The sequence below is a fragment of the Schistocerca nitens genome, chromosome 1, assembly GCF_023898315.1.
Source record: "Schistocerca nitens isolate TAMUIC-IGC-003100 chromosome 1, iqSchNite1.1, whole genome shotgun sequence".
Classification (NCBI taxonomy): domain Eukaryota; kingdom Metazoa; phylum Arthropoda; class Insecta; order Orthoptera; family Acrididae; genus Schistocerca; species Schistocerca nitens.
In genome coordinates this window covers 788,605,005-788,629,902 of record NC_064614.1, presented here as the reverse complement: position 1 = coordinate 788,629,902, position 24,898 = coordinate 788,605,005, and the positions used below count along the sequence as shown (strand labels likewise).

General features: G+C 37.5%; 1 protein-coding gene across 1 annotated transcript; it reads right to left on the bottom strand.

Moving 5' to 3' along the window:
* Window positions 1-7,860: 7,860 nt before the first annotated feature.
* On the bottom strand, window positions 7,861-23,564 carry LOC126262009 (uncharacterized). The gene is made up of 3 exons (XM_049958586.1): window positions 23,466-23,564; window positions 20,230-23,380; window positions 7,861-8,222 (listed from the first exon to the last, which is right to left on the bottom strand). The coding sequence occupies exon 2, from the start codon at window positions 23,354-23,356 to the stop codon at window positions 21,851-21,853; it is 1,506 nt and encodes a 501-aa protein (XP_049814543.1). The 5' UTR covers window positions 23,357-23,380; window positions 23,466-23,564; the 3' UTR covers window positions 7,861-8,222; window positions 20,230-21,850.
* Between the last annotated feature and the right edge of the window lie 1,334 nt (window positions 23,565-24,898).

Sequence of the window (24,898 nt, the reverse complement as noted above, 5' to 3'; positions counted from 1 at the left end):
TCGCCGATCTTTCAAAGTGCCGCTGTGCAGTTATGCGCGTCCTCTACATGCGCCGCTGTCTGCCAGCCATGCAGCAGCAGCGCCACCTAAGTGGCCAGCCAGCCAGCGGCTGCTAGACTCGGACTCAGTTATGATTTGACTGTGAAAGTGTACAGACGTCTTACTCTGTTTACTTGATCTGTGACTTTCATGTATTGCTTCTTCCTTGAAATATATTTGTTGAACTTGAAGTTATAACAGTAATGGCATTCCTGGTACTTGCAAAGAGTTCAGAAATAATATAGGGAATTTCATATTTTCTTCAACATTTATCATCTGTTTTGTTTTTTTGCTGTTTGTTTTGTTTTTGCCATTTTGCTTCAGAACTGGCAAGATCTCCTCTTTCACATTTAGACATTGTCTGAAATCCTCCTCTTTTAAGTTTGGGCATTGTCTAAAATATAAATGAAATTTATATTTTATTAACAAATATACTAAGTACACTTTACACACTTTATAATTTATATTCAGTCACTACAACAATTTGACTACTCAGACTTCGCTGTTTGTTTTTATCCACTCACTATACTACTTTTTCAGTTCCTCCCATCGCCACTGATGAGAAACTGACAGGTCTTGCTTTATATGCCCCTGCCAATGGGTAGTCCCACCAGAGGCAAATTCCAGCAAAAAGCCTTCGAATGGTCCACAATGTTTCCGAACATTCCACATTTGAATGTGTTCTGGAATGCTCCACAATGGTCTGGGATATTCCCAAACATTCTGGAATCTTCCTGGATGTTCCAGATTATTCCCAAACATTCCAGAACATCCTGGATCATTGTGGAACTTTCTGGAATGGTCTCATATGTTCTCGAATACTCTCAAATGTTCTAGAAATTTCTAGAGGATGAAACTTTTCAGCCCTTATATCTTCGAAAGCATGCTCTTCAGATAAAAACAGGGAACCTTCTTCATGGATGGGAGATAGAGGGTTACCACACTATATAACCCCCTGGATCGTACTGGGACTTGTTTCTGAGTTTTAGTAGCACACACATTGTACACTTCCTTTTATAATATATATTGATATGATTATTTATAGTATCACTGCTTGATTTTCTCTTCCTATGCTCCTCAACTTTCATTTAGCCCCAGTTATTTACGTGAACTGTCAACCTGTGTCAGTTTAAGTGGAAGGGGGATCTGTCTTACAGGTAAAATTTTGTTAAAAGTTACATTTCATTTAATGATCTCTTCATTTCTTAACTACCATCATGTAAACATTTGTCTGTGAACCTTTTATAGTTTGCTGTCTTACTAGATAAATATTATAAGAGTGTTTCTAAACTGAAGATTAGGGAAATAAATTAATGTATTTGAAGAAAAGTGGCTTCATGTGCGTATGAACGAAAACGAACTCTCATAATGAGAGTAATTAACGTTACAGTTAGAATAAAACTGGAATTTAGTACTTATTCCTTGGTTGGTTATGGTTAAAATAAGGCTCAGTGCACCACACTATGTCAGCTTTTGAAGGCCTGTAAGTTGATTCTCAGCAAACATGATAGTTTTCCACACAATGTAAGAACAAAATATGTAGCATACATTTGGAATAGAGTCATTGTAGGCGCTGATGGCTCATTAGGCTACCTTGCGATTCTTCTTCTCTTCATGCTTTATGATGTACACCATCACAGAACATTTAAAGCTTCAAGAGAAAATAAGTAATGAGAAGAGCTAGGAATTTTAGATGTAATTATGTTAGAAAAACATGCAAAAAGGGATGCCAAGTCCCAATGCAAAAATTTATTATGGAAGGCATATGTAAGTCATTCAATCACAAACCTCCAAAAAGAAGTTATTCAAAATACATACATTTACCTACTTTAATCACTTGTTTGGAAAACTATTGAAAAATTTTCAATACTTCAACATTTTAATGTTGTTTTGAGTGAGACTGTATCTGTGATTACTCAGCAAATCTGTTCTAGATCAATAAGCACATGAGGCACTCATTTTGTTTTTAAATAATAATAAATATGTTTATTCATTGCTAAATCCTCCATATCACGGTTTTTGCCTAAACTCTGGTCAAGTTTGTTAGAATGATCCACTATACTTCTTTCTTACAACACCACTACTACAGTCTTCTCATGTCTGTTGTCTGGAAGCAGTGTCCGTGATGATATAAATTTCATCACATTCCACCCAGATCCTGACCTTCCACTGCCATATTTAATTTATAAATGAGAAATTCCTTTGAGGACTATAAGAGATAATTCTCATTGTTAACAGGCTTCCTTAGCAAAGTATTTGGATAATTATTACCATTTAACAACTACCATTGCAAATTTGAAAATCTTAAGCAAGTAATAGTAGACAGTGTCTACACAGCATAAATGAAAAAGCAATAACACTCACCCTACAGAACGCAATGAATTATCTTAATTTTCTTTGTTCTAAGCTACAGTGAGAGCTGCATATTAAGGTATGCACAATAATTGTGTGTAGTATAGATCTGAGTGCTTTCTCTGTGCTAAGCAAGGAAACGGTAAGCCAGAAATGAAAAATAAAGATAATCACATTGTTATGCAGCAAATGCTCTACTGCTGTGCTAAAAAAAAAAAAAAAAAAAAGTGAACAGTAGGTCCAAATGTAATCCTGTGAACCAAGATATTGAAATGATTCTTGTAACAAATACTGTAACTAAAGTAGATACAACAGCATTAGAAACACAAGAACTGAATGTATAAAGAAATTACTGAACACAGGGTAACAATATCACTATCTTTACAGCTAGCAGTCAAGTTTTCCTACTTGCAACCTACATAGAAGGAAAGAAGATTAGAATTTAACATCCCACAAATGAGCATGACCTTGGATTGGAGAATGATGAGAAAGGAAATTGTTCATGTTCTTTTCAAAGAAGCCATCCCAGTATTTGCCTTAATAGGTTTAGGGAGACATAAAACCCACATCCAGATGGCCCGATGGGGATCTGAACCGCCATCCTTCCAATTGCATTCTTTGTCAAAATGGATGCGCCGCGTACACACACACACACACACACACACACACACACACACACACGTGTGCACACACGTTCATTTGGATTCTGTAAATTTATAGCTTCAGCCTGGTGCTGTGGGTAGCCATAATTACCAAAAAGGCAAGAAGTAGGGACAAGGACAAACATCAGAGGATGACAGGAATAGAAGAGAAGGAATACTTCCCATAGATAAAAGCAGGACACATGGCACATTGCCCATATGGAGTCAGAAGCTATGGGAGGATGCAGGCACAGTTACAGTTGACCATTTTGAAAAATGTGGTGTAAAGGCTCCAGAGAGGGAGACAGAAAGGCTGCAAGCATGATAGTGATATGTGCAAAGTGAGACTGTAGATAAAACTCAAGTAATAGGCAGGGAAAAGAATAAAACCACCACATGTGGAAGAAGGTTTAGAGAGGGAACAATGACATAATATTTTCCTCATAGTCTATATCATCCTTCTTATGCCAAAATTAAAAATGTGGAAGAATGACAATTCTGATTTACACGCTTAAGCAAATTTAATTTTTCATGTACTTCACTATGGCAAAACTTCAAATGAGTTGCCTTGCTAACGTATGACAAAAATGCAAAGTCCATTATCACAAAAGTTAAAATGAGCATGTTTTGTAATGCCACAACAGCAAATGTATCACAGTCATGATTTTGGCACTCTGTTAAAAGCCCTCAGTGTGTTGTGCAGACATGAATCTGCTACATATATTTATTAGACATCCTTACAAATTTTCTAACATGTGATTACAAACACACAGTTTGTCATTACTTACATCACTCACATGTAGCAATGTAACAGATTACTCTTCACCTGTTCGTGTACAAGCTCAGTTTGTTGTACAGAGTGTTACTGCTGGTCAAAAATGTACTGTAGCCAAGAATAAGTGTGAACATAATTTGCTACTCTTTCAAGGTAAGTAACAACTCTGAATGGTATGAGTGAAAGATAGTTGTGTGGGTCAGGAGAAGAACTTTACTTTGTGTCTGTGTGTATCACTCAGTGTAAGAACCATCCAAGGTAAAGTCAGTTGATCACAAATCTTTTGAAACATGTCTCATATAAATGGAGTGTGACTCTATTCATTCCAAGATAGAGAAGAAAAGTATGTGCCACAGAACCAACCTGAAGGAGGGGCACAAATCATCTGAATTTGCAGGAAGAATCCTCATCCTTTCATTGTCCACAGCATGCTGTATGGCAATTTTCTAAACTTTAAAAACAACCCACAAGATATTCCCAGAATCCTAGTGCACAATTTCTGATACCCCACTCTGAAAGAAATGAACCTTTTTCAGTGTTTTACCATACAGAATTTTTAATGCCCTTCAGGAACGAAACCTTATAAAGAAAGGAAAGATTTTTGCCAATACGTCTGTTCCTAAGGCATACACAAATCAAATTCAGACAGCAACAACAAAACTCAAGGATCTGCTCAAAATATGTGAAAAACAGATAATTATGCAGGAATATTGTGAATATTACTGCAGTTTATTAGGTGATGAGGGTCTGAATGACGTGCTGTCTGAACCCGAGATATTGAAGAGGACTCTGATGAAGTTTAAAGGTTTCTGTGGCTTAGATTATTTGTTTACATTCTTGTCTGTAGTTTCTCTTGTTTATTTTAAAGTAATAAAAGTGAAATTGTTGTCAGATATATCTGATTTACATTTAGTACATTGCAAAAATTTAGTTTCTTAGTATTTACAGAACAGGAGAGAAATATGATTATAAATCTCATACTCTAACATTTTTAAATGTGGTAACAATAATTCAGATGCAAACTGATTTATTAAATTACCACATTTGACATAAAAGACTCTGTAAAACATTCAGTCACCTGTATCTCAGAACTAGTATAATGTACATTCACTGTTTTGGAACAAAAGGGACAATATACAGTTTTGTCTCATGCATCCATCTGCCATCTCCTGTTACCAACATAATGTACCACAACAGAGATAGAGCTGCTTATGAAAGCAGCCATACCATATGTTTCAAATATTGCACAGTCATCTTAAGCGGGCATCATCATGCCATGCTCTGGTGTAGTGTAAGTTTGACTATAGAGCTGCAGAGCATGCAGCTCAGCACAATGTCAACCTCAATTGTTTCTTCTTGGAACTGCACAGTTGGAAACAGTTCCTCCTACACAGTACTTAGTCCTGGAACACTCTTGATCTCTATTTCATATCTTGCTAATTCCTGTCTACTGTACTTGTTCCCATGATTTTCCTCCATCTCTTTTATCTGTTCATCTAGTCCCAATTGGTAACAGTTCTAGAACAATAAGCAATACTCAAGAACTGCTGACATGCAGAGTCCATGAATTCTTCAGGTTGTCTCCATAGCCGTACACGTCCAGCCACTCGATACAATTTGAAACGAGACTCGTCCGACCAGACAATATGTTTCCAGTCATCAACAGTCCAATGTTGGAGATTTGATGTTTTATCAGATTCTTGATATTCACGGTACACTCGTGAAATGGTCGTACAAGAAAACCCCCATTTCATCGCTACCTCAGAGATGCTACGTCCCATCGCTTGTCGCCGACTGCAACACCACACTGAAATTCACTTAAATCTTTTTAACGTGGTATTGTAGCAGCAGTAATCGATCTAACAACTGCACCAGACCATTGTTGTCTTATATAGATGTTGCCGACCACAGCGTCGTATTCTGCCTGTTTACGTATCTCTGCATTTGTATACGCATGCCTATACTAGTGTTTTTGGCGCTTCCATGTATACTCATATAATCTTCCACCCTGAACTTTAATCTCGCTTTCATCCTTTCTTTTATTTCCATCATTGTTCCTTTGATTTATAGATTGAATGACAGGGGCAGAAGATTACATCACTGTCTGATATTCCTTCAAATTTGAGCCATTCGTTCTTGGTTTTCCATTCTTATCTTTCCCGCTTCAGTCTTGTACATGTCGTAAATTTCACATCTTTCCCTATAATTTGTATCTGATTTTCAAAGAATTTGCAATATAGTCCACAATTTTATGGTGTGAGCTCTTATTCTAGGTCTCAAAAACTCGTGAAAGGGTCTTGTTTTTTCTTAAGCCTTGCTTTCATTGCCAAGTGCAACGTGACAACTGCTGCTCTGATGTCTTTAACTTTTCTAGAACACTACTGATTGTCATCTAACAAATTGTCAGTTTTCCATTCTTCTGCATATTATTTTTGACACTGACATGGATGCATCAGATGATAAGCTGATTGTGCGATATTTCTCGTACTTCCCTGGACTAGCTATCTTCGCCATCCTTCTGATTATATTTTGCGGAATGTCTGATGACATGTACTCAGACTAATAGATTCCACAAACTTGAATAGTTGTTTGGTTGCCACTTCCCTTAATGGTTTCTGAGATTCTGAGCGAATGTTGTCTACGCCTTCCACCTTTTTCGACCTGAATTCTAAACTTTTTCAAATCCTCAGTCTAATACTGGATCCTGCAGACTTAGTGTTGATGCCTTTACTTTTAAATTTACCGAATGTTCTTTTGACCATCCTACATGCTGTGTCAGTCCTTCCAACGACCACTTCTATTTCGATTTCTTTGCATTTTTCTTGCTGCAATTTCATCTTGGCTTCCCTGTGCCCGCTATTTATTTCATTCTCAACTGTCTTGTACTGCTGTACGTATGAGACTTGCCAAACATAAAAATTAGGTGAGAAACGCAAACAGAAAAAATATAATTTCCATTACTTTTTAAGCAAAGAAGCCCACCGATTGAATCTGAATCCAAGCTCATTAATCTAAAGAAGGTTCTTTTCCTGCAAGGATGTCATAATGATCAAGCATTAAATACGCTCCAAGTTTTTTACAACAGATAGACGTTACGGAGCCCTAAACAGAAATAAGGACCGAATTTAAAAAGACACGAATGTATTCCTAAGAAATAATGATTAATGCTACGTAATTTTGTAAGCGATGTTTGTCACCGGCTGGTGATAGACAAATATACTTCCTTAATATTATTCCAGTGGGTCTCAGTCTGACATTCACATTTGCCATAACTATATTTAAGTGGTCATTCTCCCTTAATCTGCTTTGGATGAAAACACCACATATTAAACCATTTGATTTCAGTGATGATACAGTCAAACAGCAACAAGTTTTTAACGTATTACACTAGTTCTCACAAGCAGCGTAAAAATTGTTTAGCGTTTGAAAATGGAATCAGTTCACAAAAGAATTATGGAATCAAAAAGAATTCCAATTGCAGCTCAAGATTGCAAGGACGCTATTTGCACGTATGCATCTGCTACACTACATATGCAAAAAGAAACTGCTTTGAACAATAAACGGTATTAGTTTCAGGAGAGATATTTCAATGGTTGTTTTAGTATCTATTCTTTTACTGATTCACAGCTAACTAAAAACTGGTAGCAGTTTGTTTTCTACTTCCAAAATATTGTATTGTATTGTATGTTAGCCGGGGACCTAGAAACGACAGAGAGGCTTCGTCCCTGCCGCAGCCACAGTGGTCCACAACCCCACGACGACTACCGTAGTCCACTTCACCCCTCCACCGCCCCACACCAAACCTAGGGTTATAAGTCTTAAATATACCATCCAAGTACTATACATCACAATGTCCATTGCTCCTACGAAACAACTTGCTTGAAAAACAGAATGAGTCTAAAATCAACATCGTTTGTGTTCATTCTTGTATTTGTTTTACAAGTAAAATAGCAAAAAAATTCTGTGTAGATCACAATTTTATTCATTATTAACATGTTTTGTATTTCTGAATTATGCTTCTGAACTCATGTATTTGAAATCAAATGACAGTTATAAGCAGTCTCCGGCATAACATCCGAGATGATAATAGTTTTACTTACAATGGACCAGAAAGATGCAAAAAACATAAGACTCAATGTCTCACTGGTAGTTACATAAATGAAATGGAAACACAGTTTTTGATCAAACTACACACAGTTAAGAAATACAACCAATATATAAGCGTGTTAAAATGATTTTAATCTTGTTTGGTAACTATACATGAATCTGTGATGTCATTTATGACCTTTCACTAGTATATCTTTTATATGAAGTATAACAAATGTTAAAGCTACTGAAATTATTTTTTAGAATGACTAGAAGAATTCCTTTCTTCTATAATTCTCTTCACATTTATCTGTTTCATTGGTAAATGCCTGGAAAAAAAGAAAAATTATTTTATACACGTACAAAATGAAATGTTGATATGCAGCAAGAAATTAAATTACAAAAAAGGAGAAACTTAAGTTATTGTTAAAGTAACATGTACTACAATATACAAACCAATGTCATATTTGACGTCCCTTAAACAACACTACAAATGATCATGATTATATACTGTATTATATAAAAAAAAAGGGGTAGGCTGTGACAGTTTGACATACTGAATATACAATGTACTGTTAACATTATTGAATCAGGAAACCAGAAACAATGACAGCTGTATTTTATTTCTGTAAGTTATTGCACAGAAATTCTGTATTAGAAGGCTGCATACAATATGTACTCACTACAAATTTTATAGTGTTGCCACGTATCTATTTTATATATAATTGAAGACCATTATAAAAATGGACAGACAGAAACAACAGGATAAAAACGGTATCACAATTTCATAATTTACCAAATCAAATTTGAAAGCAAATATACTGAAATATCACTTAACAATTAAAATAAGTCATCATAAAAAATCATTTATAAGAAAAACTTTTATCATATAAAAATTGTTTAGGGATTCTATTAAATTTATTTCAGACAAAAGTAGTCTAATAATCAGCCACAAGTACACCAATTACAACTCATGTATTAATATAAAAGGTCTACCAAACAGCAAAATGTCAGTGACAAGAAAATATAATAGAAATTAATGAATATATTTTCATTGCTTCTACCTTAAAATCAATTCATTTTTTCAATGCAGAACAAAGCTATTATTGCTAGGCGAAGAGAAACTGGTTACAGAGAATCATTATGTTGAGATAGTTATCATTTTGTTGAAAATGATTCTATGGAAGTATAAAAATCTGTTTCTACAGGTCCAAAATAAATGATGTTGCCACCCATATAAGATTCATCTACAAGCTTTCTGGGTGCACCACCTGACATCTGATCCTTACAGAGAATGAAATAATTTTTTACAAATATCCTCACATGTTAATTGCAACATAAGTAATGCAAACTACACAATTAAAGATTGCTTATAGGACTCAGAGTGGTTGTTAATAATTAAAGGAGATGAATACAGCAGCCTACCACATTACAATACATGATCACAATGTAATGCTACTGCAAGAAAATCACATGTCAAGATCAATAGTGCGTCATAGTAATATCTTCTTGTTCTCCTGAGCTCAACATCTCACACATTATCGAAGGATGCTGACTCAGTTTTGAAAAACTGACAGGCCTGGAATCATTTTTCAGAAGAGACAGGGGAATAAGTAGCATGTCCTTGATCTAGAGCCGCCAGCAGGTGTCCTTAGTGTGTGCAGTGATGACATGCAAAACTATATATTACAAGTCATCTCGAACAAGTTGTGTGTAAATCAAATATCATTGTACAATAGGGAAAAACCAAATGAGGAGGAACAGTTGTTAAGACAATGACCTCATAATCAGGAGGACAGAGCTTGCTCTGTCCATTTATCCTATTTTAAACTATGGAAAATCCAGGATGGAATGTAACAATATTGTGAAAAGGAAAGTTGCTATTCACCATATAGCGGTGATGCTGAGTTGCGATAGGGACAACAAAAAGGCTGTCACAAATATGCTTTTGGCCAGTAAGGCCTTCATCAAAATTAGACTACAAATACACACATATACACACTCACACAAACGCAACTCACACAAACGACTGAAGTCTCAGGCAACTAAGGCCACACTGCAAGCAGCAGCACCAGTGCATGATGAGAGTGGCGACTGGGTGGGGGTAAGGAGGAAACTGTGGCGCGGAGGGGGAGGGATAGTAGGGGTATGGATGGCAGACAGTGACGTGCTGTTGGGAGGCGCGCAAGGATGACGTGCAAAGAGGGTAGGGCAGCTATGTGCAATCGGGAGGTTAGATGGAGGGCGGCAGAGAGGTGGGGAGGGGGGGGGGGGGGGGAGGGATAGCTGAAAAGGAAGGACTGGGTGTGATGGAGGAGTCAGGGCTGTGTAGTGCTGGGATGGGAACAGAGAAAGGCCTGGCTGGGAGAGGACAATGACTACAAATTGACCACCCTGTTGCTGAGCATGCTGCCAAACATGACATCCTTCAGTTACATGACTGTTTCACAGCCTGTGCCATACGGATCCTTCCCACCAATACCAGCTTTTCTGAACTGCACAGGTGGGAACTTTCCCTTCAATATATCCTATGTTCCCGGAACTCTTCTGGCCTCAATCTTCATTAGTCATTGTCCTCCCCTGTCCAATCTCTTTTCTGTTCCCATTCCAGCACTACACAGCCCTCATTCCTCCATCGCACCCAGTCTTCTTACTTCTCTCCTCCCCCCCCCCCCCCCCCCCACCTTTCCGATACCTTCCGTCTAACCTCCCAACTGCACACAGCTGCCCGACCCTCTTTCCACCTCATCCCTGGGCCACCCCTACACTACTATACCTCCCCCTCCCAGCCCCAGCCTCCTCCTTACTCCCACCCAGTCGCCACTCCCATCCTGCACTGGTGCTGCTGCTCGCAGAGCGGCCTCAATTGCCTGAGACTGCAGTCACATATGTGTGAGTTGCATTTGCACGATTGTGTATGTGTGTGTTTGTCATCTGATTTTGACGAAGGCCTTACTGGCAGAAAGCTACATTTGTGACAGTCTGTTTGTTTATCCTATTTTAGAATTTCCTAAATCATTTCAGGCACATGTTCCGTGGAAGAATAATGATTCACAGGTGTTGACATAGGAGTTTAACAATGTGTGATCTTAAGAGCAACCACAAGATTCACAGAAAATTTAAATAGGACTATACTGACTATTCGGATGAGCACTTTCTCAGATCTCTAAAGAGAACCAATTGAAGACACTAACAGGAAGAAAGCAAAACAAGAATACGCTGGATAGAAACCACATTTTAACAGTTAAGATGGCAGATGGCACAGTAACTAAGAAAACTCTGCAAGTGTTTCTCAGAAGATGAATCAGAAACACAGATAGCTGGTGAAATAAACATTAATACCCCAGACTTAATGTTAGATGAGTTGCATCAAGTCATTTGGTGTGTAAAGAAAGAAAAGTTGCCATGAAGCGATGGCATCTCAACAGAAATGGTAAAAGCCAGAGGCAAAGTAACAAAAATGAATTTGTAAAATTGTTTGCAGAATGTCTGCAGAAGATGACAATTCCCTATGAGTGAAACGGTGTTGAAATTATTCTACTTCACAAGAACAGAAAGGAATGAAAAAGCTGCAGTCCAATTAACTTCACATCCACAATGTACCGGGTGATCAAAAAGTCAGTATAAATTTGAAACCTTAATAAACCACGGAAGAATGTAGATAGAGAGGTAAAAATTGACACACGTGCTTGGAATCACATGGGGTTTTATTAGAACCAAAAAAAAAAGTTATCGGGCCTTTTTTCTTCAGGAAATGCATGATTCTGGTTTTGTAACTGCTACCGTGACAGGTGAGAGGTACGCCGATATGTTACAGAATCGCATCATCCCCAGCCTGTCTGATAAACACCTGCTGGAACGTATGATGTTCATGCAGGATGGCGCTCCACCCCATATTGCTAGACGCGTGAAAGATCTCTTGCGTGTGGCGTTTGGTGATGATCATGTGCTCACCCGCCATTTTCATCATGCTTGGCCTCCCAGGTCCCCAGACCTCAGTCCGTGCGATTATTGGCTTTGGGGTTACCTGAAGTCGCAAGTGTATCGTGATCACCAACATCTCTAGGGATGCTGAAAGACAACATCCGACGCCAATGCCTCACCATATCTCCGGACATGCTTTACAGTGCTGTTCACAACATTATTCCTCGACTACAGGTATTGTTGAGGGATGATGGTGAACATATTGAGCATTTCCTGTAAAGAACATCATCTTTGCTTTGTCTTACTTTGTTATGCTAATTGTTGCTATTCTGATCAGATGAGGCACCATCTGTCAGACAGTTTTTGAACTTTTGTATTTTTTGGGTTCTAATAAAACCCAAGTCATTCCAAACACGTGTGTCAATTTGTACCTCTCTATCTACATTATTCCGTGATTTATTCAGTTTTCAAATTTATACTGACTTTTTGATCACCCGATACTATATGTTCCACGAAACTGTCACCAACCACACAAGAAAAATACTGAATTGCAGTCAAGCAAAGAAACAAACTGGCATTATACTTTTACAGCACGCTGGGCCATTTGAACGTCGTGGACAAAGTTACAGAGCTGACCAATAAATATGAACAACCAAATTGTACAACTTTCATCAGACTTCAAAAGCTCTGAGAAAAATTTAGAATTGAAAGAGGAGTCAAGCAGGGGCATTTCATAACATCAAACTTATTCTCAGCAGTTCTAGATGAAGTTGTGACATACCTAAACTGGGAAAACAAAGAAAGAGTATATTTTAATAACATATATGAACAACCACCATCATTCTGCTGATGCCTCTAGTACAGATAAACTTAAAAAAACTAATGAAAGATAGAGTAAGTTTGAAAGTAGGCATAAAATTAATTGTAATAAGAATATAATAAAGCACAACCAACTCAACAAGAATAAAACAGTACAAGTTTATTACAAAGTCAGGGATGTTGAGCATTTGTAGTTTGAGAAAATGAAGACAGCTGTTCATGATGGGAGGGGGATATGCAGTCACAGTACACAAACTTCTAAAGAAACGGAGACTACTGCAAATTAGGTGTAAAACAAAACATAGGCCTAGAGAGAGAGAGAGATGCTGAATGAAACACAATTCACTGTCAACAGGGCAATGCGTAAAGTCTTCAACAACTGCTACAACAAAATACTATCAAAGGATCTGTAACAAAACCAAAAGAAATCTTGGTCATACACAAAGGTACTAAAGTTAGTGTTCGGACATTCGCAAACCAAACAAGGAATGAAATCGTGCACACCAAAGCAAAAACAGAAATGCTGAACTCTGTTTCCAAATGTTCACTTTGAAATGGAAATTCAGGGGTATGCCCCAGTTTAATTCTTGCACGCCTGCAAAGATGAGTGACAAAGATACGAGTATCATTAGTGTTGAGAAACAGCTGAAATCGCCAAAACTGAACAAATCTCCAGATATTCATGGAATACTTATCTAATTCTGTATCAAATTTTTGGATGAGTTAGCCCCACTTTTAAATATACTCTACCATAGGTCCTTCAAACAAAAAACTGTGTACAGTAGTTAGAATGCAACTTGTACCCATCTACAAGAAGAGTAGCAATTGTGATGCCCGAAACTACCACTCAACGCTGCTGACATCCATTTGTTACAGAATCCCAGAACATATTCTCAGCTCAAAAGTAATAAATTGTCTCATACTGAACGTCCTAGATGCCAACCAGCATGGATCTCAAAAGATATTGATCATGTGAAACTCAACTAGCTTCTTCCCCCCCCCCCCCCCCCCAAATGACATCCTGAACGCCATAATCAAAGCAGTCAGGTAAATGCAGCATTCTTCAATTTCCGAAAAGCATTTGACTCGGTACCATTGTCGGCAGCAGCAGCTGATACTTGTATCAGATTTTTCATTTTTCTCCTGCATTTCCATTATTGCATGGCAGTTCAGGAATGGAGAAGCTGAAATATTTGTGAAGGCTTATCAGACCAATCCTGGCATGAAACATTTCCTGCCTCCCACAGTCCTACTCAAAATGTAAGAGAACAATTTAAGTAGTTGTGCGCTAATGATAATGATCTTCTGCTGAGGCACACCAGTTACTTGGGTCAATGTTTGGACTCTTTAGGTTCTTCTTGAATTGGTCCTTATAGTACTTCAAAGGAGCACAGGCCTGCTACCTGTGCTCATTTCACTTTATAAAATTTGTCAAGGAAGTCAGTAACCCATCTACACTTATTATAAAAATTACAATCATATAGGGTGTCAAGCAGAATTTTTGACAGGATTTTTTGGTAGGGAGGATGCAGCGTGTTATCTTGGATGGAGAGTCAGCTACAGGACAACTTCAGGTATGCACCAGTAAAGTGCATAGTGATCCTTGCTGTTCATTTTGTATATTGATGACCTTACAGACAATAATAACAGTTACGTCAGACAGTGTCATCTATAATGAAGTACTGTCTGAAAATAGCTGCACAAATATTTAGTCAGATTTTCATAAGATTTCAAAATGGTGCAAAGATTGGCAACTTGCTTTAAATGTTCGGAAAAGTAAAGCTATGCAATACAAAAATGTAGGAAACTATGATTACAGAATTGAGTCACAGCTCGAATTGGTCAACTCGCACAAATACCTGGATGTAACACATCATAGAAATATTAAGTCAAATGATCACAAAGGCTCAGTTATAGGTAAAGCAGGTGGCAGAATTCAGTTTACTGGTAGAATATTTGGGAAATACAATCAGTCTACAAAGGAACTTGCTTACAAAGTACTCATGTGACTCATCCTAGAATATTGTGTGGGACCTGTACCAAATAAGACTAACAGGGGATATTGAATGTATACACAGAAGAGCAGTATGAATGATCACTGGTTTACTTGAGTCCTGGGTGAGTGTCACAGAGGTGCTGAAGAAACTGAACTGGCAGATGCTTGAAGATAGATACAAACTATCCCAAGAAAGCCTATTTACAAAGTTTCGAGAACCAGCTTTAAATGACTCCAGGAATATACTGCAATCCCAACATATCAATAATATAGGGTTGTGAGGAGAAGATTATGTTTACAGCATGCATAGAGGCATTTGAACAGTCATTCTTCCAGTGCTCCATATGTGAATGGAATGGGGAGAAGCCCTAATAATTGGTACAACTGGTCACCTACTTCACTGTGTTTAGCAGAGTATGGATGAAAAAGTACACAGATGGCAAAAGAAATAAACAATAGATTAACAATGGTTGGAGTGCTTGTGATTAATTAAATTTAGCGCCGGCCGAAGTGGCCGTGTGGTTAAAGGCGCTGCAGTCTGGAACCGCAAGACCGCTACGGTCGCAGGTTCGAATCCTGCCTCGGGCATGGATGTTTGTGATGTCCTTAGGTTAGTTCGGTTTAACTAGTTCTAAGTTCTAGGGGACTAATGACCTCAGCAGTTGAGTCCCATAGTGCTCAGAGCCATTTGAACCATTTGAATTAAATTTAACTTTCAAAAACAAACTTTTGACAAGTCTGAAAGGGAAAGCTTACTTACAACCAGTGTTTATCATCACATTTTACTTGTGTTAGTGAGGCATATAATTTTAAGGCTAAAACTGTTCAAAACCTGACGGTTACTCAGAGAGTAATGAAGCCATACATGTTGGGATTTACTGCAAGACACAGGAAAACAAATAGATCAGGGACAAAATTGGAATGGAACATGTTATTTGACCATAATGAAAATGAAACAGATGTGATCAAGACATATAGCCAAGCGAATAGATGGTAGATATGACGAGGAAATTCTTTGGTGGATTCTCACAGATAAAAGGACCAATACAACAAACTAATGGAAGGTGTGTCAATAATATCAGAAAACTGCCAGAATGTGATGCATGGAAAAGATTAGAAGAGGCTTTACAGAGCAGTGGATGTCATATGGTTGTTTGGTTTAGTTTAGTTATGTTCTGTAGATCATTTTCATGATTATTTTATCGAGATGATGTGGAACAAGTCACATTACAAGATGTACACACACACACACACACACACATGAATAGTGCTAATATTAATATTACTGAAATTTTTAGTTCTACACATGCAACTACATTTAGAGGTACAATTTTTTAATTTATTTTATTTTATTACCAGTTCTGAAACAGAAACTCGTGCATGGAATAGATTGAGTTGTCCAAAAGAAATGACTTTAAACTAGAATTAAAACTCGATCTGCTACCTGCCAGACACTTTATGTTGTTGGGCAAATGATCAGACTTTTGTTGCTGAATAATGTACTCCTTTTGGAGCAACTGACAGCTTCAATAACGGATAGGAAAGGTCATTTTTCCCTCTAGTTTTGCACGTATGAACATCACTGTTTTTCACGAATTGAGATGGATTATTTATAACGAATTTCAATGGCGAATATATGTACTCTGATGGTGCAGTTAAAATATCTAACCCCTTGAATAGGTGCCTACATGATGTCCTTGGGTGAACATCACTAATTATCCTCACTGCTCTCTTTTGTGCAATCAATACTTTATGTCTAAGTGGTGAGTTACCCCAGAAAACTATTCTATATGACATTAATGAGTGGAAATATGCAAAGTATGTTAGGCTGATCTGTTTATTACCTAGACTAACGATTATACGAAGAGCGAAAGAAGCTGAACTTAATTGTTTGAGAAGCTCAGTAATATGCTTCTTCCAGTTCAAGTTGTCATCAATGTGAACACACAAAAATTTGGAGAAATCTACACTGTTAACTGAGCCCTGTCGGTATGACTATTCGGTATACAGAACTAGATACAGTGAGTTTTTTCAAAATTAAGGGAGAGTCCATTTTCTGAGAACCACTTAATAATTCTTTGGAAGACATGCTTAACCACATCTTTAGCTGCTTTTTCTGGTTGGTTGGTTGGTTGGTTTGGGGAAGGAGACCAGACAGCGTGGTCATCGGTCTCATCGGATTAGGGAAGGATTGGGAAGGAAGTCGGCCGTGCCCTTTCCGAGGAACCATCCCGGCATTTGCCTGGAGTGATTTAGGGAAATCACGGAAAACCTAAATCAGGATGGCCAGACGCGGGATTGAACCGTCGTCCTCCCGAATGCGAGTCCAGTGTCTAACCACTGCGCCACCCCGCTCGGTGGCTTTTTCTGGAATGGGATTTATTATAACACTTGTGCATCTGCAAAAAGTACTAATTCTGCTTGCTGAACGTTAAATGAGAGGTCATTCACATGAATAAGGAACAGCAGAGGACCCAAAATTGAACCCTGTGGGACTCCCTTTGTGATAACTCCCCATTCACTAGAATTTACCACCCTCTCAACATTATTTGTGTTATTCAGCACAAGATGATGATAAGTGTAGTGACAGAAATTAAAAACAAAATTAACCTTTCTGACAATAATCTAAAGAATGAACTGCAACGTATTGAAACTTTGTACAGAAAATGAAGAAAAACAGCTGAGACCAGACAGAATGAGGTACCACAACTAAAGATTGTAAGCACCACATAGGAACTAGTAAATGCTATCAACTGACATAGTCCCCCAAGGCTGATCATAAATTGCTTAAAAATCCCAAGAACAAATATCACAGAAAATCACATCATCAAAAATTTACTATTAAGGAAAATAGGAAGGTAAACAAAATTTGATGTTTCTTTTTTAAAGTAATATCACAGAAATGAACACATTTCAATAAACACAAAGCAAACTTGTTAAACAGCAGGCTACAGACACAGTTCTCATGTGGCACTCCATACACACAATTAAAGTGTGGAAATGCGAAATGTTCTAAGTACATTTTTTTAAACAAAACACGTTTCAATGTTATTGTGTCCTCAGAACTCTGTTGCCAAATGTTCATTACTAGATGACACATAGTAGAAGAAGGGAACATAGGGTTCCACAAGATTTACAGACTGTTGACTCAGCACAAGCCATGAACCCATTCCACGTAACTCTAGTGCATACAAAAATTTCTTTGATTTAAAAATGCTGCTGAAACATTAATGTCAATGCAGGCATATACTGATGAGCCAGAACATTATGATCATCGACCTACTATCCACATAAATCCACCCAAGCAACAGCAGCATCACCTGGTGAGGAATGACTATAGTCAGCCACAAGCACAGTGCATGTAGTATCAGTGAACTTTCTGTCCTTGTGTATATTGGGGAAGTTGTAAAATGTAAACTTTCACAGCCATAAATGTCACAAATGATAAAATGCTCTGGACTATTATGCCATGGTCAAATGAATTTCACAATAAAACCAACCATTTTGTCCCCATCTGTGAAGTACATTCTCAAGGGGCTTGTAGCTTCTTTGAACGTCCAATTCACACCCTGGCTCGCTACTGATTGCACCAAAACTCTGCTTACCCGTGCTTCTGTGCAGTGGCATGATGACACATATTTTGAAAACCCGAGCACAATTGGCCATTGTCTGCTTTTGCTATCACTCTGACATCCAGATGTCATTCGGTTTCACACTCTCCTCCTTTCTATTGAAATTCCGGGAGGATTTACAATTTCTAAGGCCCCTCTGTACAGCCTTTCAGGGTACCTACTGGTGGCTGCCAGTACTTGGGTCCTATCAAAATTAATATGGTGGTCTCCTGGCTGCAAAGCATGTTCTGTAACAGGTGATCTGTCAATCCTCCCCTCTTCGGCAATTGCCCTTGTGCAGATCAGTCAAAAAAGAGAAGAGCACAGGGACAATTGCAGAAGAGGGGGAGACGAAAAGTACATTAATGTTTACAAATGAACAGGTGAAGTCAAATATGAAATAATGGAATGATAAATGAGGCCAGTTGGGTAGCAATGAAAATAGGGTTTATGGACTGCAGGCAATGTTGAAGAAAGAATGGAACAGCATGCACTTTAATTTGAATTATAATACATAGAAATGAAGTTGTGTACAGGGTGAACAAACACAACAATAAGTTCAAAATTTTTGAATCAGAGGTACAAAAATGATGACTTCCTTTGACACAGTTATGACAAACTGCTGACAATACAAATTGCAAAGCTAATTCTCCTACTATGTAACTTACAGAATTTCACATTATAGCATACCTTTTCCACAATAATGTGACTATGTTAGTTCATTTAGTGAAAATTCATTATCTGTCATTTCAATGAAGAAAATTTTGTTTCACTGTCTTATGAAGATAACCTACCACAGTCCACCACACAGTCACACACATGAGGTACAGGTTTGTGTGTGTGTGTGTGGGGGGGGGGGGGCAAGTTGGGACACTGCTTTGTTGGGAGAATTGAAGCTTCAATTCTCCCCTTCAAAGGCAAAAGGCACATTTGTGAGAGATTCAGTACAGACCGAATCTCTCACAAATGTGAAATTCAGTAGCAGATGTGTTGTACAAAAAAGGTAGTGTTATAACACAGCAGTAATACTAAAACAGCCACCTTGTCTTCCACATTCACAAAAAGTACAATTTTTTTGCAAAGACGAACTGTTTTCTAGCACAAGTCTTAATATAAAGCATTCAGCACCTGGCAGGAGTTCTCACTAGGGACCACTTCATTTTTTGCTCAGATTTCACTGTAACCCACTAATTTCTCTTATTATGCATTTCAGGTTTCCCCTCTTTTGTATAGCTGTTCTGGCGGCTTATTTTTATTGACTCATAAACCATAAGTGAGTAACTTATAGTGTGCACAGAGCTAACAGACAAATGTTAACTAAGGAGAAGGAGCACACAATTGAATTAATGTACAGATGTGAGTGTGTGTAGGATAGTTATGAGGATCATGATAATATTAAAAGCCAGTACTGACATCTGGAATCAATGTTTCTCACTATTTCTCAATGGGACAAATATAAAACTATGTTTGCAGACAAAGATAATGAAAATCGAAATTGGCATGTCTTATAAATAGGAGAAAATAAGTTCTAATATGCGGAAAAGGGAGATCAGAAAAACTAAATGAAGCAACAATGAATACCAATAACAAAGGGATCCTTTGAAGGAGAAATGCTAGCCAATTTATTTCCTGTTTTGATACAATAATTTTCTCAGAGGACAATGAGGTAAAGTGCATGTTTCAAGAAAAGTGAACTTTCGCATGCAACAGAATGAGTGTTACTTCATTAAAGACTGATTTGAGTGAAAAGATGAATAGACTTGGCAATATTTTGAAAACATTTAAGTACTCAAACCAGTAGTTATCTTTAAGGTAGTACCTTTATAGTAACACTGTGCAAAAGAAAGAAAATGAGGGGAAGTTAATTTTTGACGACAAACAACATATTTTAACACAGCACCAGCATACTAAGGAGAACTGTAGTCCTTTAGTATAAGCCTATCTAATGTTTTGTATATGCATAAAGTTTGAGCTTTGCCACTGTACCTGTCTCAATAGCATCCATGGTTAAAATATCCTCTCCAGCAGTCATGCCTATATACAAATATTTTAGAGATAATTTATACTTTCTCCATTCACTGCAACTCACAGACATGTAAAAAATATATATATATAACATTACACAAATCGTAATACATTCTAACTTGAAATCTCAGAAATAAACATTTACACCTGAAAATATTCTTCAGCTACTCCCATATTCATGAGAATGATTTTGACTTTTACAATTTCAACTAAAGCACAAACTATGTTGCCTGCAAAACATGCATGCAATTTATTTAACTATTAACAATTATTTATGGATAACAACAGAAATAAACTTTTGTCTTTGATAAAAATATTTAACTGCAGTGCATTTAGTTGCAATAACAAATGCTCATTGTTTCAAAATAACAAACAAATAACTGTTAATGGAATATGCATATTCAGAATAACAAACAAATAACTGATGAACAAATAGGCATATTCCACACAGAGGTAAAAAACTAACAATGAAAACAAAAAAATTGATCATACAACTTCATCTACATTCTTGCTTGTTGCTCACAACTTTCCCTATTTAATGAGGGATCACGCACCTGTCACAACACAGGTATTTATATTCCTTTTTGGATTCTCCAGTGCCAAAGTTAAAAGAAAGAATCTAATCTGTAATAGGAATTCCAACACTAGAAATAAATTTAAGTTTTCACAAACTTTTCCTTAGCACACCACAAATCTCCACTGAATGTCTTATTGGCGTTCCACATGGATTCAAAAGGTGATGCTAATTTAATCACATACCAAACTAAAAATCTGCAACAATGATGAACATCTGTGTGTAATTCACTCATTCAGATCTAGAATAGTTTCAGACAACACTTTAAAATCAAATGTAACCAAAAAGTGATTACTGATTAGAAAACAAGCACGCACAAATTTAAAAATTACTGTATCGACATGCTGCTGACAGTAAATTTGTTCTTTCCTCAATAACACGTGGGCTAACATGAATATTTTCAACAGATTACAACTATATAGTTATGATAATTATGTGCAGCCAGTCAGCCAAAATTACAGGGAAAAATAACACAGTTCACTCTCAATCTACTCTTTAGGTGGCCCTCCCACTGTTTTCATTGGTGGACACCAATTCCACAGTGGTAATAAAAGATCCATAGCAAACCTACAAAAGAGAAGTGCTGACCAGGTGAAGATTTTCAATGGTATGCAAAATATACTCAGATGTTTGAATATGGTAATGATCACTAGATGAAAATACGACACAACTCAAAAGTGGGTAAAGAATAAGAAAGGATGATGGAAAGGTGGACAGCAGAGAATGTATATGTGTTGGTGAGAATATGGTAATATGTTACCAGACACAGACTATTCCGAAGTGTCAAAGGGAGTGAGTGGAGAGTGAGAAATACACTACAGGAGAATCAGCTTATATGGTACATAAAGGCCTCTAATAGCACATAATATTTTCACAGTCCAATTACAATATTACTTATAAGTATTGCTAACAAATATGATAGAAAATTAATAGAAAGCCTTTCTCAAACAGGCAGTTTTATGTTTGGTAACATGCATAGGATCTATCTATTTTTGTGACAGAAGTTCATTAATGTTTTCTGTTTCTCAGACATAAGGGAGTATGATGAAATTTGCAATGCCGCAATAAGTAGCTGTTTTTGTAAAATTTTGCCTCACATTCTCCACATCGATAGCGTGGCCGCAATAAATTAAAGGGTCCACTGTGTTTATGTCTCGTATGATTTAATAACTCATTGTTACTGATAAATGCTTGCAAACAAAGTGCACACTTGAACTGCTTTAGAATGGGTTCTATTTCATTACTAGGCTGAAGTTTCTTGGAAGTATTTAATAAAATTCCGTGTTCCTCATTCAAATTTTTATCTGTTTCCATAAGACTAAATTTAACTCTTTTTGCAGGACTAGTGGCACTGGAATACACACAATGTGCCTCACTTTCTCCATCTACAAAAAAATTCCTCTGGTTTCTTGCACTGTTGGCATACGGTGTGCTTGTAACAAAACGCCGTTTTGGAATACTGCGAGGTCTCCTCATCTTCTTAAATAAAGCTTTCCACCTTGATCTTTTTTGTGGATGACCAACTGATATTGATTTTATAGCACAGGTATCATTGTGTTCTCTCTTATCAACTGAATCTATTTCATAATGCAGTCTACGTTTCACTGCTTCACTTCTTGCAGTAAAATATTGAGCATCTGTTCCTTTCTTCATATGATCGCCTTCTTCACAAGTTAGCCTGTTCTTCAAAATTGATTTCTGAACACCATTCTTTGCCTGTTGGTGTTCAAATGGGGAATCCACTAGCAGTGTAGTCGGTGGAGATCTTGCCTTAGGATAGTAAAAACTTTCTTTAGCAGTACTTTCGTCACAATCATTTTCAGGATCTAAAGTGTCTGAATATTTTTCTATAAACACTGTTTCAAAGCTTTTAAGGTGCTTGTTTTCGACGTGAATAAGCAGTTCTTTCTCCTGCTTTTTCCACACTCTAAACGGGCAAAATCTGCAGTTAACATACTGATTAGGACTAGCTTCCCTAAGTATGTTTAAAACACATTCCTGATGTCTATACATAACGTGTTTCATCAGTAAATCTGGAAGGTAGAACTTTGCCTGGCAGATCGGACATGGATGGAACTGTAAGTTCTTGCTATTAATAACAAAAGTTTCAATTTCCAAAGTATGAAATTTTTTTATATGTTCTTTCAATAGGAATTCAAAGCCGTAATGCTGTGTACAGAATGGACAAAACAAACGACGAGGTAGATTTGATGAATGTACAATAAGTTGATTAATGGTAAAGCTAACATCCACCTGGCCATCGTAATCTGGAAACAACGATCTATTCACTGAACTGTTGTGTGTTTCTAACTCCACTTTGCCGGTTTCATCTTTCACTGGGCTAGCAACAGGAAACGAATTTCTGCATGCATCAACAGTACATAGGGTATTCAGGAACTCTCCAGCTTCTTTCAATACTAACGAATAATCAACATTTTCTACAACTGTTTCGTTGCTGCTGTTGGCAAACACATCATCTCGGCGAAGTTGCTCCGAATGGTGCGTCTCAGTCATGTCACCAAGTTTCCTCTTTATGTCCTAAACAGAAATATTATTTGTTATTTGACGTGTACACATACATAGTAAATGCCAACCAATGAAAGTAGCACAAGCCGCTACGTACCCGCTCTCCACAGGTTTCAAACCGGTTCACTCAAACCGCCTTTTACGTCAACGCCCACGCAATTTAAACGTCGTTCAAAGTCGGTTCGTAACAGAGGGCGTGCACCAAGATGAATGCGCCAATCAAGTTCAACGCGCTACTTTCAATCATAGCCCAATTCCGTAACGTCAGTTAAGAGAATACTGAGACATTTTATGGATAGTGACCAATATTGAGGCTGACCTACATATATACTGAACAAGGCTAAGTTTAATTTGCACACTCTATGATATTCATTTTTATGTTAGAAGGCTATTTCATTGCTGCCTGTTATCTGTCCATTAAAGCCCGTCCACACGCAACGATCTGTCTGCGCAAAAGTCCGCGCACAGCAAATCTGTACAGACAGATCGTTGCGTGTGAATAGGCGATTTGTGCGGGTACTTGATGTGCTCAAACCTAGAGGATGGAGTTGGAGACTTAAGCGAAATTACTCAAATCTGTGGGTTCAAATCACATCTGGGCATACAAGTTGCAGCGTGTGGACAGGAGATCGCCGCAAATCTGACGGTAAAACGTGTCTGAGTCAGCTGTTTGTTCAGTCAGGTATTTCTCGTCTGTGTGTGCAGAGTGAATTTTAAAATGGGAGATAAACGTCAGCGTTCTAGATAGTTCATTGCCAAATTGATCGAAATTTGTAGGAGTCATCCATGTTGTGGGAAATTAAAAGCAGAGAACACAGTGATAGAGATAAGGAGGTAGCTGGTTGTAATTCTTTAACAACGAGATGAGCGATTGACCTGCGCGAACAAGGGAACGGTAAATTATTTTAAAAAATTCGTTGAGTACTGTTTACCGCAAAGAGCTAAGCAAAGGAACTAAATATATGCGATCTGTTGCCACGGGATTGGACACTTTCACTCAGTGCTGACCCATGCCATAAACTAATGAGAGTTGTAACACATAGCAAAAAATGTAGGCCCTATTTGTTCTAAACAAGAGTACAGTCAGAATAAGGTGTTAAGCTAATAGAAGGTCTTAGAAAAGTGCCTCCAGGGACATAGTTATTATTACATGTCTTTTACTTCTTAATATAATACATGGTTCATAATAACAGTGAATTCACTACCGCAATACTACTAGTAAAAATTTAGAGATATGCTATGAGTGTCTGTTTAGAGTTCAGAATGATATTTTATATTCTGGTACAAAAGCTGCTGTCAGATTTCAGGAAGAGGATTGAAAACTGAACTATAGCTCACTGGCCACGTAAGTAACTTTTAAGAATATGCTGTGTGTCAAACATGTCTTAAACTGAAATATAATATGTAACCTGTCACACTCAAGTAAGGTTCAGTAGTTTACTTACCTTCGTGAAATTGTCCTTCAGGACAGTGTAAATAGCTCATGTGTGTTGGGAAGGTAGAAAGGATGATCGGGTTTAACGTCCTGCC

What these genes read in the sequence shown, in the direction of transcription:
- LOC126262009 (XM_049958586.1), bottom strand. Translation starts at nt 23,356, where the DNA reads ATGACTGAGACGCACCATTCGGAGCAACTTCGCCGAGATGATGTGTTT.